The sequence below is a fragment of the Anneissia japonica genome, unplaced genomic scaffold, assembly GCF_011630105.1.
Source record: "Anneissia japonica isolate Jap-2015-1 unplaced genomic scaffold, ASM1163010v1 scaffold284860_len1800451_cov186, whole genome shotgun sequence".
NCBI lineage: Eukaryota > Metazoa > Echinodermata > Crinoidea > Comatulida > Comatulidae > Anneissia > Anneissia japonica.
In genome coordinates this window covers 96,104-113,528 of record NW_022706010.1, presented here as the reverse complement: position 1 = coordinate 113,528, position 17,425 = coordinate 96,104, and the positions used below count along the sequence as shown (strand labels likewise).

At 35.0% G+C, this 17,425-nt stretch overlaps 2 protein-coding genes across 3 annotated transcripts in view; one reads left to right on the top strand and one right to left on the bottom strand.

Annotated features, from left to right (window-relative positions):
- LOC117106018 (Bardet-Biedl syndrome 5 protein homolog) overlaps window positions 1-9,265 on the top strand; it is a 10,267-nt gene extending 1,002 nt beyond the window's left edge. Inside the window, exons 4-11 of the mRNA XM_033247335.1 lie at window positions 603-668; window positions 1,822-1,871; window positions 2,324-2,451; window positions 2,746-2,881; window positions 4,109-4,204; window positions 4,424-4,486; window positions 5,555-5,776; window positions 6,279-9,265. Of these exons, the coding sequence (XP_033103226.1) occupies window positions 603-668; window positions 1,822-1,871; window positions 2,324-2,451; window positions 2,746-2,881; window positions 4,109-4,204; window positions 4,424-4,486; window positions 5,555-5,776; window positions 6,279-6,410 (893 nt within the window). The 3' untranslated portion in view covers window positions 6,411-9,265. The remainder of the gene's footprint in view (window positions 1-602; window positions 669-1,821; window positions 1,872-2,323; window positions 2,452-2,745; window positions 2,882-4,108; window positions 4,205-4,423; window positions 4,487-5,554; window positions 5,777-6,278) is intronic.
- LOC117106016 lies at window positions 8,596-16,865 on the bottom strand. Of its 2 annotated transcripts, none has more exons than XM_033247333.1 (8): window positions 16,753-16,865; window positions 15,944-16,221; window positions 14,966-15,227; window positions 14,420-14,617; window positions 12,395-12,555; window positions 12,026-12,138; window positions 11,481-11,879; window positions 8,596-10,909 (listed from the first exon to the last, which is right to left on the bottom strand). In XM_033247333.1, the coding sequence occupies exons 1-8, from the start codon at window positions 16,805-16,807 to the stop codon at window positions 10,795-10,797; spliced, it is 1,581 nt and encodes a 526-aa protein (XP_033103224.1). In that variant the 5' UTR covers window positions 16,808-16,865; the 3' UTR covers window positions 8,596-10,794. The 2 variants fall into 2 exon arrangements, with proteins under 2 accessions (XP_033103224.1, XP_033103225.1); XM_033247334.1 differs by having other exon boundaries at window positions 15,953-16,221.
- Between the last annotated feature and the right edge of the window lie 560 nt (window positions 16,866-17,425).

Here is a 17,425-nt window from a genome sequence, read left to right as displayed (position 1 = left end):
TAAGAGAAGTTTTTACACTAGAACGATTCGATAACAATTTATCAGTTATGCAATAACAACATATTTTGACAAATCAAATCAGATGACGTCATAATCATGGAAAAACATTAGAATCATAGTAGCAACGATTTTATCGTTTTTCCTTGATTATGACGTCATCTGATTTGATTTGTTAAAATATTTTGTTGCCGTATACACGATAAATCGTTATCGAATCGTTCTAGTGTAAAAATGAACAATCGCTTTTTTATCGTTATCGTTGAAGTATAAACAGGCCTTTAGTGTTATTTTACTTACACATCTGTGTCACTAACTACTTACATGTGCATACCTACCTAACTCCCTACCTAATTACCTGCATAGAGTATTTATTTGCTTATGCAATCATCCATTTATTCTGTCATTTCATTAATTTCTTCATTCATTCACAGACAATGAAAAATATTTAGTAGGATAAACCACATATTTTGTACTTACACTACGATAACCTAATTAAATATAAATTAAGTGTAACTGAATCATTATCAATTACACTAGACTATAGTATTACATTAGTCAACATAGTCTATTGTCTTAAATACTTTGAAACTTCTCTCTTGCAGGAAGACTGTTTGTTACAAATCTAAGAATTGTTTGGCATTCCACAACTATGCCAAGGGTCAACTTATGTGAGTATACAAAGTCAAAATAGAATATTACTCTATAAAATGCTCATTCATGGCACATTTCATATGCGTAATTTCATCATAACTGCCTGTAAATGCTAACTTAATATTTCAATTCTCATTAAGGACACATTAGTTAGCTATATTTATTAGGGTTGACAGAATTGTCAAGACTGACCAAGTGAATACCTCTTATTAATTTGTTTACAATTTCAAGAAATCCTGCACTTGCCACTTCACTTTTGTCTTTGTAAGGCATCTTTGCAGTGGAGGAGCTGTGGTTGTATTTCGTGTATGATTCACCTAATGTTTACGGTAGACCCCCTCCCCTGGTGCCGCCACTGTGCAAAGCCCCACCCCTATGATATTGTTGGGTATTCATTAATTGAAAAATTTTGTAAACTAGAACAGGTGTCAGTTTCCACTACTTAGGCCTAGCTATCCTCTGCCACTGCCACTGAGCGCCAATAGCCTGACGGCGGCCAGTCCTGGCACGAACCGACAGTTATAGCAGCTGTGCTAGAACTAAATTTACCCTCAATAAAAACCATATTATTATAATCGCCGGCTTTCTGCTGTTTAAAAAAGTGTTGTTTTAATTCTTATTAATACATCTGTATGTTTTATGGACTTTCCTGTCATGTTCTTTGTAGTTTATCGTTGAATTGTGTTGTTTACATGCATTTTGCTATCATCTAGCCTTCACATTATTAATAGGTTGTTGACCACAACACACTTGTTTAAAGTAGGGGGCCTATCATTGTAAACATGTGCGCTCAATCCGACGACTCGCGTTGGTATTTCATTGTTCTGGTTAGGTTTGTTACTCCAATATATCGATTATTATAGCAGAAATGGAAAAAAAAATTATTGAACTATTAAATACATACAACAAACCTGATTTTATAAGGAAAATATACAATATCACTTTGAAAAACATACGCAATCAAACTTTTTTTACGTTCTTAATTGGTCGATGATGACATCATCAAGAGCAAAGACCATTCGTACAATCGACTATTCGTAAAATTGACATTCGTAAAACAGACGTTTTACTGTACTGAGAAATGCCTTGAGATTTTCTGTTTAAGTACCACTAAATACATACCCAGCAGTATCATTATTATTAGTGGTGTTATCTGTTCATTATTTGCAGCCATTGGATTTACTTGCGTCCTTAACGTCACCGTCAGAACAGGAAGCTCGGTGAGTATCAAGTAATTATATAGAATAACATAAGCTTCAAGTTATTTCAAGATTATCTTAGTGTTTTATTTAGAAACCGCATTTTTTTTTAAAAGCATCTTTATAGATGGTGGCACTTCCAGCGTATCCTAGAAGGTTGGCTGGTATTCAGGAGCCCTCTTAAATACATAAACAAATTGATGCTTTTATCAGCGAAGTCTCTTTATGATTCTTAAGGAGTGGAGTTGTGTTTGGTCGTGAGAAATAGTCCTGATGTCACAGGAATTGAATCCAGGACCCTGGGATTAATAGACAAGCATCTTAACCACTAAGCTGTTCAACTCCACTCATCAGGAGAAAATTAATGACTTGGAAATGTGTTTTTAAATAGAGATTAATTAACCAATTTATATTGAAAAGAGGCTGTAAAAATGGTTTTATTAAAAACAGTTTGTTACCATTGTCTTTTCCAGAAATTACGTGGTCCAACAGATGCTCTGTACATCCTAACAAAATGCAACAACACACGATTTGAGTTCATTTTTACTAACCTGGTTCCTGGAAGTCCAAGACTTTTCACTACTGTCATGGCTGTGCAGAAGTAAGTTCTCATTATTATACAATTAGATTAACCCTTTGAATTTGAGACCTACAGTATATCCCATATGAGCTAATAAACTGTTTTTGTTAACATGGCATGCATGCCAATGTTCCTGCCTGTTTTGGTAATGCTACCCTTGTGTGACAATGAGTCAGCCAGGCAGCCTAGTACGAGCTGCATTTTTATTGTTGTTATTATTTTTGTTGGTAAATATTACGACACAGTTATTATCAAACTCTTTAATGTTAAAATATGTTTTATTTTGATCTTTTTATCTTTATTCATACTTAACAGAGCCTATGAAACAACCAAGATGTACCGAGATCTCAAACTTCGTGCAGCAATTATTCAGAACAAGAATGTCCGACTTCTACCGCTGGAACAAGTGTACAGTAAAGTTGATGGAGTCTGGAATCTTTCTAGTGATCAGGTATCAAGATGAGACACTCAGTGCTTGTAGCTTAGGTTCTGTTTACCTACAGTGCAGACAAGTGTGGGAACGTGTGGTGCAGCGTGTAAGGTGTTGGACTGTCGAACATGAGATCGGGAGTTCGAGACTGACGCTCGTCGCATTTCTTGTGTCCATGAGCAAGATACTTTACTTTACGTTTGCCTCTCTTCACCCCATGAGTATAAATGGGGGGCATCATGCTGTTAACCTGCTCGTCGATGACCCTGCTACGACTGTTGCAGTCAATTTATAGCAGCAACTAGAATCGATTATACGCAATTATTCACAAAGAAGGAAGCTACTTTTTAAAAACACAACTATGTAGCTCCTGTGATTCGTACGAATAAACGCAGACAATCTTTACTCAGACTATCTTTATTCGCAGCTCATATAGCCTGTACTTGCAGCTCCAGGGGTTCCAAGTCGCAAGAATTTCGGAAAATAACCGATCTCCTGCAAATTCATTAAATCTGCATGATTTTACTACTTATCATTTGTCTCACTGAAGACTGAATTTGTCTCATTTGTATCACCATAAGTAGCAAAACAAAATTAGATGTGCTAAAGAAAGCTTGTTTAAACAGATCTCCCTGGAAATGACTTCTTCCAACTTGGGACCTCTGCAGCTTAGTATGTACTTTGCCACCTCTAAATGAAAGAATTGTAGTTTGAAAGGAGTCTCCCGGAATTCCCGGGAGTCTCCCGGAACTCTCCCGGGAGTCTCCCGGAACACTTCCGGGAGTCTCCCGGAACTCTCCCGGAACTCCCGGGAGCCTCCCGGAACTCCCGGGAGCCTCCCGGAACTCGGTATGGTCTCCCGCAATCTCCTGGAAATTCACTTATCTCCGCAAATTCAGTAAAAACAAATCTTTTTGTTTTATTTAGACCTAAACTTTGGTTGCTGATTATTTTTTGCAGTCTGACAGTGCCATTTCTGGGCTTGTAAAGGTGCCTATTCTAAAAAAATGTCATCCCAGCCCCAATCATGGTGGGCTTGAGGTGGGCGTGGCCCTTAGTTTGGTGCCTACACTTTTTCCTCATAGAATATAGCGCCCCCAATGTCATTAAACAAATCTCCCTGAAATGGGTTCTTCCAACTTGGGACCCCTAGAAATCGCATTTTTTGTTGTTGTTGGTTTTAAATGTTATTGTGAGATAATGATTTTTGATTCTGATGGTGTTTTTTTGTTTTTTTTTTTATTTCAGGGTAACTTAGGAACATTTTTCATCACCAATGTGAGATTGGTGTGGTATGCTAACCTGAATGAGAACTTCAACATCAGTGTACCATATTTACAAATAGTAGGTCTCATTCTCTTGCTTCCACCACCATCCAATTCTTTTTTCTGCCTTTAGCACAAAAACTTGATTAGAAATTGCAGCACAAAGGCAGCAAAAGTGTGTTACTTAGAAAAAAAAAAGGGAAAAAAAATGCAACGGAAAAGAATAAAGAAAAATCACTTAAGACCAGACTTGCAACCACTTTACATCAATAACTCGTTGTAATTTTCGATTTTACAGCGTTCAGTGAAAATCAGAGAATCTAAGTTCGGCATGGCATTAGTTCTTGAGTCCTCAATACAGGTAGGAAGATCAATTGTTTCATGATTTTTGTGTTTCTCTGGATGATATTGAGAAATTGTTTTATGTAATGGTGAACACTTTCATGTAGTTACCAAATTGTCATTAATAATCTATTTAACCAACAAAATACTACTTCAATACACAATATACATTCCCATGTAACAAAACATTATAACTGTATTTACCCTTTGCCTCTCCAAAGGAGAGGTGAGTGGTATTGCAATAGCGAGCGTCTGTGTGTGGTGTGTGTTTCCTTCCGGGCGCATAACTCAATCATTACTAAAACAATTTACTTAAAATTTTCACACATTGACAATGTTACATGTATCTTGGTCCTCCTCGAATTTAAAGTCAGGCTCTGGAGGAAAAAAAATTTTGATATGTTGTAGAACTGATTTTTCTAAGACAGAAAAAAGTTATTTGATCAAAAACTGAGAAAAAGTTGTTTGACGAAGAACTGGGGAACGGTGAATATTTAAAAACTAGGGGAAAAAGGTGTAAAAATGGGCGGTTACGCCCCTTTTTCCCCCCAGTTTTTAAATATTTAAAAATCTGTATCTCGTTCACCGTTCCCCAGTTCTTTGTCAAACAACTTTTTTTCTGTTTTTTAGAAAAATCAGTTCTACAACATATCAACAAATTTTTTTCCTCCGGAGTCTGACTTTAATGCTGATCGAAAGTAAGATGCAGATTTTAGAATGTTATTTATATAACAACAGACATAGCCAACTCGGGCGGATCATTCGGCCTAGTTTGGCTAGAATAGAACGGATCATCTATGGCCAGAGTACGCTGTGTGTCAAATTCTGGCCGCTAACTTGCAAATTCGCCCAATTGATGGGCTTGCCAAAGGCCTAATGATGCTAGGCATTGTTTGGCTCGACTAAGCCTTTTCGAGTGGATCGACTGTGGGACATTATTTTTTCAGTACATAGATATGGCGCAACAAGATGAGGTTTTGTATTTTCAAATTATCTCTCCTGTTTTGTTTTTAATTAGGTTTATTTTTTGTATGCAGGTCTAAATAGAATAATAAAAAATTTAATTTTATCTTCTACAATATTTTAGAGTGGTGGATTTGTCCTAGGCTTCAGAATAGACCCCATTGAAAAGCTCAAAGAGGTAGTTAAGGAGATTCAGAGTCTTCACCGAGTCTACAGCTCCAACCCAATATTTGGAGTAGAATTTGAGCTCGATGACCATCCTGGTAACATAGAGGACCTAGTAATTGAGAATGTACAAGATGATGTGGACATTGTCGAGGAGGATGAGCCATCAGATGCATTTGCAGTGAGTCGCATTGTTTTTGTTTGTGTACATTAGTGATAATTTTGTACTTTCCTACTCTTCATTCCATTGCAGTTTGATAATTAGGTGGCGCTGCTCCGCTGTGACTCGCTTATTAGTGGGTCTCATTATATTTATTATATTTTTTATATCCATCTACCAAAGCAATTCAATTTTCTGTATTTTAGTATGGACCAATAATAATAATAATAATTCTTAAGATAATTTTATATATAAGTGTGTATTAGTACAGTTTAATTAAATTAGAAACTTGCTCAGGTATCATTATTTTTATGATAGACTCATGTTGTTTAGCACAAGTTTTTATACAATAACTTATTTTTAAACTAAAAAACTATGTTGCTTTAAAAGCAAGACTGTTTAAATGTAAATCTTTATTAGTTACCATATACCATTATCTTTGTTATGTTTTTCTGTTGTTAATGTATCATTACATAAATAGATGAATTTATTGGTCTATTTTATTTTTTATGTATCCCCACAGGCCTACTTTGCAGACGGCAACAAGCAGAAAGATCGTCCCCCTGTATTTTCAAAGGAGCTTGGTCTAGCAATCGAAAAACTCAAAGATGGCTTCACATTGTCTAACTTATGGGAAGTAGTTGAGCAGAAGTAAAACCCTTACAGCTTTGGGGAGTATGAAGTGATATAGAAAGCCTGTGATATGCCTCATTCCCAGCCTCATCAAAAAATTGATTTATTCTATATCCCATGGTGACAAAGATTTATTTATCTCAACAATATGTTGTGCAATTGATCCATCCATCCACAGCTGAGTGTCAGATGTCTTTTTAATGCAGAATTTTTATGAAATATTCTTGGCATGGTCAGTAATTCTGGGCCACCAAATCAAGGGAAAAAATTAAATTTAAAATGATAATTGACGAAAGCAATATATTTAAAATTACTGCTGCGTATAAAATCTGTCAACTTATTTTAAAATAGTATATGGGGCTTGCATATTCATTCATATTCTTCATACTGTAAGCTTTAAAATGATAGGTCATTTACTTAAATTGTCTGAAAAGTTATGAGTAAAAGTATTATGGCTTCTCTATCCTAAAGTATGCAATACTGCCACAATCTTTATGCTAATTACTCATTTGGGATGGCAAGTCTCATATACCGACCCATTACAGTGAATATTCTCCCTCTTGCAAACGCTGGAAACCTCCAGAATATTCTCTTGCATTTCCTCTTGCAAATGTAAATATTAGAATTGTACAAACACACATATTTTCTTGTCACTGCTATCCATTCTAAAGACTTCTACTCCCAGCAGTAGTTGAACCAATATGTTACCCCTCTTCTGACCAAATCTTGGCTGCCTTCCTGTTGCTTGGTAGTACTGCAGGTTCATGTTTTTCAAGCACCTCTAGCATCTGTTTTATTTCATCTGCAAAGTCATCAAATTTTGTCATCTTTTTTTCTTTTAATTGAGTTGGTTGTTCTGTTTCCACAACGCAGACTTTTCGAGCTCGTCCTGATTTTAACTTTTTCTGCCTTTCCTGATTGTCGGTAATTGCAATGTTTAGGCATTCCATTAGTTCTTGTTCATTAAAGTCTGGTTTCCTAAAGAGAGGGGCCATCTCCGATCAGGCTTCCTCTTTCTGGAAGCCAGTCAGGAGAGAATGTTTTTCCATGCTGTTCACCAGCGATTTGTCGTATTTTACTGGACAATTTTCTTCCTTAGACGCAAAGATTATCTTCTGTTTTAGGTCAAGTACTTGCAGTAAGAATGTATGGGCAGATTCACTTGACTGCTGTGCCTTACATGAAAGCTGGTTAAACAACTTTGTTGAAAATGAGCCCTTAGAATTCTGCGAAGGGTAGCTAATGTCAAGTCTCATTTCCCCTCCAAATATCCCCGTAATTCTGAACCAGGAATGAGAGCTTTTATCACTGCTTCGACAATCTCTGTCTCACTATGTTCCTTTTTTAAGTTCGGATTCTATTTGGTGTACTAGACTCCCAAATGTTAATCTATCTTTTTGGCCTGGCTCTCCAATTTGGCCACTTATTCTGAAGTCCTTCCAGTAAACAACTCTTTTTTACAGTGAGGGCTTCTTTAAACTTTTCTTGGAGCCCTTTCAATTGCGCCTCGTGAGCTGCCATCATTTCTTTTAGCTTCTGTTCATAAACCATCAGAATTTGGCCTGTTTCATCTGGCGCCGCTTCCCCCGTCTACTGCATTATCTACATCATTAGCAACAACATCAATCGGTCCTTCTTGCTCCGCCATACCATAAAGATTGAGATTATAACTGGTACCGATGCTACAGTAATATTGTCACTTAAGATCCGGGCAGTGCCTCCAAAATTGTTACCCCAGTTACGATGAAGCTAGGTCCGGTGTTCTGAAAATAATACAATGTAGACAACTTGTCGGCAATACAGTGGAAGGTTATTTAATGATACCCTCCACCATCCCAAACCCATCTACATACTGTAGCTTATTTTCCTAGGTTCCACCATTTAGTCTATAGGGGTGTTATTTACAGGTTGTCACAAATAGAAGGTGCCCTCTATAGAACTCCTGTAATTGGATTTGTATATAGTGAATAAATATTTTTATCTGTTGAAAAATCAGAATAATTTGAATTCACAATTCTAAGTCTATCAAAAATTTGAATCAAATTATATGTGTGTGTGTATACACCATATACACCATTTTACAAATATTAAATGTTTATGAAAAAAAAATATATTTATGAGTTGAAAAATGACCTGTTCCATTCAACGAGGCGGAGCTGAGTTAAATAGAATAGTCCGTCTTTCACAAAATTACAATTTTCTTTTCATTTCTTAAATATATAACATTCATTAATGCACTCAAAAAGTTCCTTTGGACCTTGCCTTGCAAGCCCTCTGGTACATTTTTCAGGCATTAATTTAACTTTCATATAATAATTTCTACTAGTGTATTATTCGCAGCTCTAATAATTGCTTATTGTTTAATCTAATCTCCACCAAAAATGATCAAGATTGATTTATAGATATATATAGAGAGTGAGAAGTTGAAGTAGGCCTAGATCATTCTGGTCTATGTTCTTATATTATTTTATAGGCTTTAGTTGTAAAGGTCATTTTTTGTACAATATTTATAATATTTATGGTATATGGATTTTGTATCTGAAATAAGTGAATGAAAGAACATACCTAAAATAGAGTCTTGTCATTTGTCGTTTCAATGTTCTTAGGAACAGTCCATCATCTTCACAATGAAAACTTCACAATTGAGGTGTTCAGTGGGGAGCAAATGCAGCAAATCAAGAAATTGATTATTTTGCCATTAAAATAATGTGTAATTCCGATGACAAGGATCTATTTAGTATTGTTATCTTTGGTATACACTATTGTTTACAAAACCTTATTACAAACTGATGCTGTAAATGGTTAGTGATTATTGATGAATGTACAGTTTATGATTGTATAGTTGTTTGTTGTAAAAATAAAACAAATTTAATATTATCACTGTGTGTTTGTATGTTACCGTATGATTTCGGCTTTAGCTCTCTCCACAATGATTTAAGGGATTAAATATCTGTTTACTTATTTTACTATTAGGATTTTGTCTGGGAAAAAAACATCGTATTCTCAAACACAAAATAAATATAAAAAAATTATACATTTTTGTTCACTTTATTCTACAGTGTAATACAAAAACATTTCAAACCTATCTACCATGATAGAATAGAATATTTAACTCATCTTGTTTTTGTACTGTCATTACTTTTAATAATACAATATAATGTTGTTTTGGAATCAAATGAATCTGCAATTAGCTTAGTATAAAGCAAGCACATTGTTTTGTACATTTAACTGAACAAACAGAAATCCAAAGAGAACGTGTTACTCGTTGACAATTTTACTGTTTTATCTCCACTATCACAGTATCGTACATAATAATAACATTGCACCTGACCAAGGGCGAAGTCCGAAACTGTGCGTCCTATTTATGCCTATACAGATTGGTTGTTTTAGAATTAAATTAATTTTTTTTTATTTGTACAAATACTTAAATCGTCAACCGTGACAGGAACACAATGGAGAAAAAATGTATTTGAATACAGTAAATGAAGATTAGTAGATGTGTTTGTTTCTCAGTCATCTTTTCTTTTTTAAGACTATGCGTTTTTTAAATGTACAGTACACTGTAAAAACAGCGTGGAGAATTTAAACGCAAAGCTCCACGCAATGTTGTCTTGTCTTTGGTGACCGGCCTAATATGTTTAGGCCAGTCATCATGATGTCAAATACCTAAGCACATTTAATTCTAAACACTGTCAAGAACCTAAACACATTAAGATATATCTAAATACGTTTAGCTTTTAAACGTGTCGCCAAAGACAGGACAACATTGCGTGGAGCTTTGCGTTTATAATCCTCCACTCTGTTTTTACAAAGTATTTAAAAGTAATATACTAGCAGTTATAGTATTTATCATACCTACATCTATCAAACTACTCTTAAACTCCAAATAGATCATGAAAGTTGTTTTATACAAAAATAAACAATCATGCAAGGAACTAAACATGCAGAAACTGTAAAATGCAAGTTGTGTAATCATTCATACACGTATAAAACATTTTATCCATTTTTCATTTATAGATTTTAAGCGCTCCATGATAAAACAACTACGGAGGCCCGTATGTAGGCCTAGGCCTGACATCATCAATAGTCAAAAGTTAAAATATAGCAGTTTAATAAAGTTTTCTTCTTTTCGAAACTTGTATACTGCAGAATACATATTAAAATGTTTCGCTATCAAGATCATTGCCATGAAATAAACATTAGGCCTAAATAATGTAATGTATTGTTTTAGCTACATCGGACTAATGTACTGTATTGAAATAAGACAGATCAGTTTAGCACAATGTAAAAGTTACAGAATGCGTGACTCGTGATACTGGAACTGTACAAAACGTCAATGGATTGGTATAATGAGTCTGGAGATACTCAGAAGTCAAACAGCCGACACACCATAGGCCTAGTAGATTCTAATCCTGCTCCCATCTGCATGCAACTGGAAGTACAACACCTCGATCAGGTCCCGTCTCCATAAAAAGAACTTTCGAAACAATATCACGAACGTCTATTAAGACGGAATCACACCTGTAATAAAACAAAAATATACATAAACTTATTTATGTTTATCAAAGTAAAATATGAAGACAGGCCAAAAAAAAAGGGGGAAAAATTCTTGTGTTGGCCACGTTTTGGAAAAATCCAAAAATGAATAGCTCGGTAGGAAAAGTTTTAGCTCATTAAAAAAAAATATTTTTCGTTGTAGTCAAAAGAAAAAAAAACTAAAATGCCGACCCTCATGTTCGAACAATTTTGGTCGGTCGGGCGTGGCCAAAAAAAATTTTGTTTATTTGGCCTTATCAGGCATCTATCAAGACACATTATTACTTAGACATCTTTATAAGACAGAATCACACATGGGGCTCTGTAGGTAACAAAAGTGTATGTTGAAATCAAAGTGTAGTTGTAAAATTAATCACTGTCAAATTTTTCAAAACAGATCAAATTTCTTAAAAACGTAAGTGTAATTTTCAAAAACGAAACCATAGAAACGTCCATGGTTGCAGGCCTGCTCATCCTGTTTAAACTTGTTAAAGACTTTTTTTATTTGTCCTATTTTAAATTTTAAATCAAGGACGAGAAAAAAATGTGCGCATACCCTTTGAATTCAATTTCCTTGGCATGACTGCCAGTCCTGTCCTTAAGGCCATGTTCTTTCCAGCTGTTTTCGCATCCATTCTTAAAAGCATTTTCAGAAATGATAACACTCGGTTGTATCCTGGCCAGTGTCAGTGTGTCTTTCTCTTTGTCGACAACTTCAAGGAAGTACGAGATTCGGCCATACTTTTTGATGTTGTCCATGTACGACACTACATAAGAAATCCTTGATTTTTTCTGGGCAGCTTCCAATGAATGCAGTATCTCGCCTCCTTCCTTAGGCTTTGTCTTTGTTATCTTCATGGCGGTAACGTCTTCGCAATCTAACCTTTTCTTTAACTCCTCTATGTCAAATGTTGAGGCGTAGGATCGTTTGTACTTAAATATACCATCAGGATTTCTGGTTAAAGTGGAATATAGTAGAAATTGAAAGCATAGGTTTTTTCCTTATTATGCATAAACTACTGTAGTGTATTTTCAAATTACTATAGCTACTGATTTCACTTCGTATGAAAATATATTTTAGGTTGACTTAGGCCTACTGACCTTGTGTAGTCGTCTCCCAACACTCTGTGCAGAAGGATTGCTGATACTTCGCTGCAGCTTGCTGCTTCTGCCAAACTTCTTGCCCGCTTCAGCAAACTGTAGTTCTTAATAACCTATTTATTAAAAGAAAATAATTGGACATATTTGCATTAAATATAACTGCTGTTGGTTTCTATTTATTTATTTATTTTTATTGAGAGCTGTGTCATGAGCAGACAACGAGGTTTAAAACTCCTACATATCGTCAAAGGGTGTGCCACGCCAACTTTGATCTACCAATAACCAATAAAATTTAGCATAACCCGCACAAATTGAGAATTCTATGAATAATTAAAGGGCTAAAAGACTAAATTATGACATGTACTGTACCTGTATTCCTACGCCGTTGCTTCCTCTAACGTACTTAACCATCTGTGCATAATTACTCTCAAAGCTGAAACAGCCAAATGACCATACGGGTCCACTTCTCCTGACCGAGTCTACAAGGTGCCTACACATGTTGTGAACGTGAATTGTGCAGTTTTCTTGTCCTGTAGGTATTAACGAAACATGAAGAGTCAATTCGGCAGAATGGATAACAGATAATAATATGAAATAAAGATTATTTCGATGTGAGTTTGCTTCTAACAGTGTTAGAATTTTGTTCTTGGAAGCCAATACAAATTCATTCCTGGAATCACTCAAAAAGAATATTTCTAAAATATGTAAATATGCATCAGCACAAGTTATATACGCACAGTTTGGTGTTGATTTAAATGCTGTACAATTGCTAATTGACTCCTTCTACTATTGTTTGTAAACAGTGCTCTGATAGAAACCCACCATAAACATCTATCAATGAAAGTCACCCGCTAACCAGGTAACCCAGTGGAATATTCGTTAGATTATTACATTTTTCACTATGACACGATAATGCAAAAATTAAAATTTTCGGTTTTATCGGCTGCCGCTTAAGGGGCGGATTGTATGGTTCAGTTTAATTGTTAACCTTTTTGCAAGCGTTTAAGTTTTGTTTAATAATACTACTACTAGATAGTAGTAGTAATATTATGATGATGATGATGATGATGATGACGATGGTGATTATGACAATAGATAATAATATTAATAATATCAAAAATTGTGCTAAAGGCGAAAAAGAAATTTTTGGTTTGCTGATCATAATTATTATAGTAGTTAAAGCTTTAGTATATTTAGGCCTAATTTGTCATGGATATTAATTAGATCTCGATGGTTGCCGAAAATCCCTGATAAATGATCATGAGAAATTTGTTGGCATAGTGGTGATGATAAATTTCCAGCCATCTACAGGTACTATTTCCTAAAATTTTCTCATCGCACGCAGCCCCAACCATAATGGGGCTAAGATTGTGAAATTACGGCTTTGAATTATGTAAATTTCATGCATCAAAGACAATATTTTTAAGCTTTATTTTCTATGGTACATCACACATATATTAAGATCATACAGTATCTCTTTGGTTGCCGAAAATCCCTGATAAAAGAACATGAGAAATTTGATGGCGCTTTCTTTGACTATATATAGGCCTAATGATGATGAGATTATGATGAATTTTGACAAAGAGTGTAATTTCGAAGGTGCATAAACTTGTGTTCAGGATGTGACCTGGTTTTTCATGCCCATTTTTCGTGATCATGACTATTTTATATAAAGAATATTTTGAGCAGTGGCGGATTCAAGGCCCCCACCTAAATTGTTTTGATGGAAAAAAAAGAAAGTTTTATTCAAATTTAAGTCTGAGAGTGTGTTTCCGGCCATCCAGAAGTGTCCATCATAAATTTTCTTCCCTCAGCCCCAACTATGGTGGGGTTGAAGTGGGTGGACCCTCAGTCTAGGAAAGTCTCTCCCTGGGTCACCTCTCTTTCGAATTTCTGGATCCGCCACTATTGAGTTATTATTATAATTATTGTTAGGCTTATTAATACTATTTATGATGCTTCTATTGCAATTTTTACTTTATCCTCTCAAAACAGTCCTTAAACGTTCAAAATGCGCTACCTCCGAGGGGGCTTAGCCCCCTGGACCCAACCGGGATCCTTGGCGTCACCCAGCAGTAGGAAGGGGAACACCCCACCCCGCTCGGTACTACGTATCTCGCATAACGTCCCCCTCCCCTCCATGAACTGTGTTAAAATATCTTAAATGATTTAAAAGCCAACATTATAAAATCATGTACTGAGTTTTAAAATGTAATTAAAATATTTTTGTTCTCGACACAACCCATAACTTTGGAATTGATGTGGAAAAAAATACCTCCATTAGGTATGTTCTTACTATACTTGTGATACCTGTTTTTATTTTAAGGAAATATCAATTCATAACATTCATAATTGTGTCCAAACGAATGTTCAATATAAATCAAAAGTACATACCATAATATACCTCAAAGAGAGGGTAAAACTTGCGCAACAACTCGTTAGCAATTGTCAGATCTTTTGCAGCTATATCGTCCTTTGAAAGGGTGTGAATGGCGATGGACATCATCGAGAAGTGGACATAGTAGTCGTCGGGTAAGATGCCTTTCAGCGCCATCATTCCATAGTAGCAGAGAAACGAACGAAAATCTGATGCTAGAATTAAAGCAAAACAAAACTCATTGTCTGTACATTAGTCATTCGTCAGGTGTCGCGAAATTGTGTGGATAAGGTTTTTTTTCCCTTTATGTCTATTGTAGGGCCTACGTATATCTTCAATCAATCAAGGCGCATTCATACTTGTGGTTAAAACACGTTTACTACGGTATTTTTTGATTTAGTTGTAAATTAACAATGTAAATTGAGATGCAGAAGGCACTGTAGAAACGCACAAAACCAAACTCATTAACATGACGAATTCATTCCAGAAAAATATACATATTTTTGAGATAAGGAAATTAAATACTACTACGGTATTCATGATTCAAACTGACTGAAACTAACCTCTGAGATGGGATATTTCGTTAGTTATTGAACGAGGACCTGGCGTTATACCATCTGTTGGCTTTATTTTCCTCAACCTACGATTTATTTCCACTAGTCGGTTGCCAATATAGTATGGTTTCTGTTTATCACGGATCCACATACAAATCATAGCTTTCATGACGCCTAAGCAAGTACCATGTAGGTAATCCACCGTCATGTGAGTTGACACATCTACGTCTTTAACCAAAGACAGCACAGAGTATCCTTTAACTCCTTTCACCTGTAAGAAGTACATGAAATTATATAAGAGATTTGCTGAAAAAAAATCAATCAACATGGAACTACTGTTGTAAAATATATAATTAAAATATTGGTGTAAGAAGGTTCATTTTTCTTCTATATACCTAAACAGATATTACTTTTGGTAACATTAACAACTGAAATATAACGTTTACAAAGATTGCTTCCTCATTTACACGCAGCGCGCAAGGTAGCGTGATGTTTCGGAAGATGCTTTGCTGACCAAATCAGTCAAGATGAAATTGCTGTTGTGAAATAATTATTGGTATAAGGTTCATTTTTTCTTTGGATATATCCAAACATTTCATTAGGTACGTATAGATTAATAATTCAGCATCGGACGGATTTTGGTCTCCCGTGACCCTAAGCCTAAATCCATAGTGTATTTTTGCTTATACATATATAAAAACGAAGAGCCCAGCGACAGATTTGAAAATATGAGTCCAAATTGCAACTTCCGCACCAAACACTTTTAAATGCGCTAGTTTTACATATTAAATCACTTGAATTCCATTCAAATACTTCCTAATGCTTATTGTTATTATTTTAGGGTCACTAATGACAGGCTCTGTCGACATTAAAAGGTATTTCTTTATGACATTGTTAATGTAATTTCACTCGTTAATGTTGACGCCCCTATAAAAATGATTGAAATGAAAATAATGCAGTGTAAGTGATCAAATAACTAGAATTTACTGTGCTTACTGATGCATCCGCATCATCGCTCATATCAAATGCTTCTCGAGCTTGAGATTGCATCCTCATATTGGTCCTCTTAACACTTTTACCATCATGGCATAAATAGGCGCTTGTGTGACCTCTCCCCTTGGCGACTGAAACTGACTCATCTTCACACAGACCACATCCATGTTTTCCACTATGGTGTTCGGTATTCTTTACCAGGCTCATCGCCGACACATCCACTGTGGCAGAGAGTAGTTTAAGTCTGAATGTGTTTCCACGAACTTGCACACCTGTTAAAAAAAAAATTCATAATTAGCCATAACAATCAATAACTCATAATCAATATCAATATTATATATAAATTTTAAGGATAAAAAAAATCACTGGGAAATTTTATTTAAAACCCTTTGGTATCAGTATTATGAACATTCTGCTAGTACACTAATCAATGGCATTTCAAATTTCTGACTTCCTACTATCTGGATTTTTCTACCCTCACTCACACGCCACTGAGAAAGGAACAGTGTTGTCCGAAAGCTCCGGTTCTATTTCTGACTGTTTACTTATACGTTTACATTTTAGCTTTTGCTTATCAAATTTGTATCTATCGAGATTCAGCCATTGTTTCCCAAAACATTGTTGTTTTTTCAGTAACTTGCCCTTTAGTGATTGCAATATCTACACAACGATGAGCAATGTGGTATCCAGTGTTCGCTTAATTGAACTACGGTACTACTTAACATACTATAATTGTATGTACAGTAATGTGTATACATATAATATTTATTTTTAAACATTAATGAAACGAAATTGTTACTTACCGTTTTTGTATAAGTCATTGAACACCGGTATCAGTGGGCCCATAAATGAAGACATCAGTGGTTTTTGTTTGCCAAACCATATACCAAAGATCAACACTCTCTCTTTATAGAATCTGTTTTAGGAATAAAATGGTGAGAATAATTATTAATTTCATGTCCTAATGTTAGTAGAGCATCCCAAAACGTATCATTTTTTGCATTTGTTGTGGAAATTCTGCGCAAGAAACACTTAACTTGAAACTAAAATCCGTAAACCGTATACATAGGCCTATATACAACACGTATATATATTACATAATACATACGGTATGTGTATTTTTTATATAGAATCAGTGTTGCTGCCAGCAGCACTGTAGGCCTAGTATTACTATTATAAAAGATCGTACATAGGCCTATAACATTTATTGTATAGGGGAGTAGAAGTGTGATTGTGTCACATATACACTTCTATTATATATATATATATATATATAATATATATATATATTATATATATATATATGTATATATATAAACTACTTTTGGCAACACTAGACACCTCTCAAGAGTTTTTATTTTATATATGTTTCCCGATTCAGCTTTTAAGTTTTATATATATATATATATATATATATATATTCAAACCCATAACAAAAAAAACCCCATATTTATAGCAGGTGTAAATATACTGTAC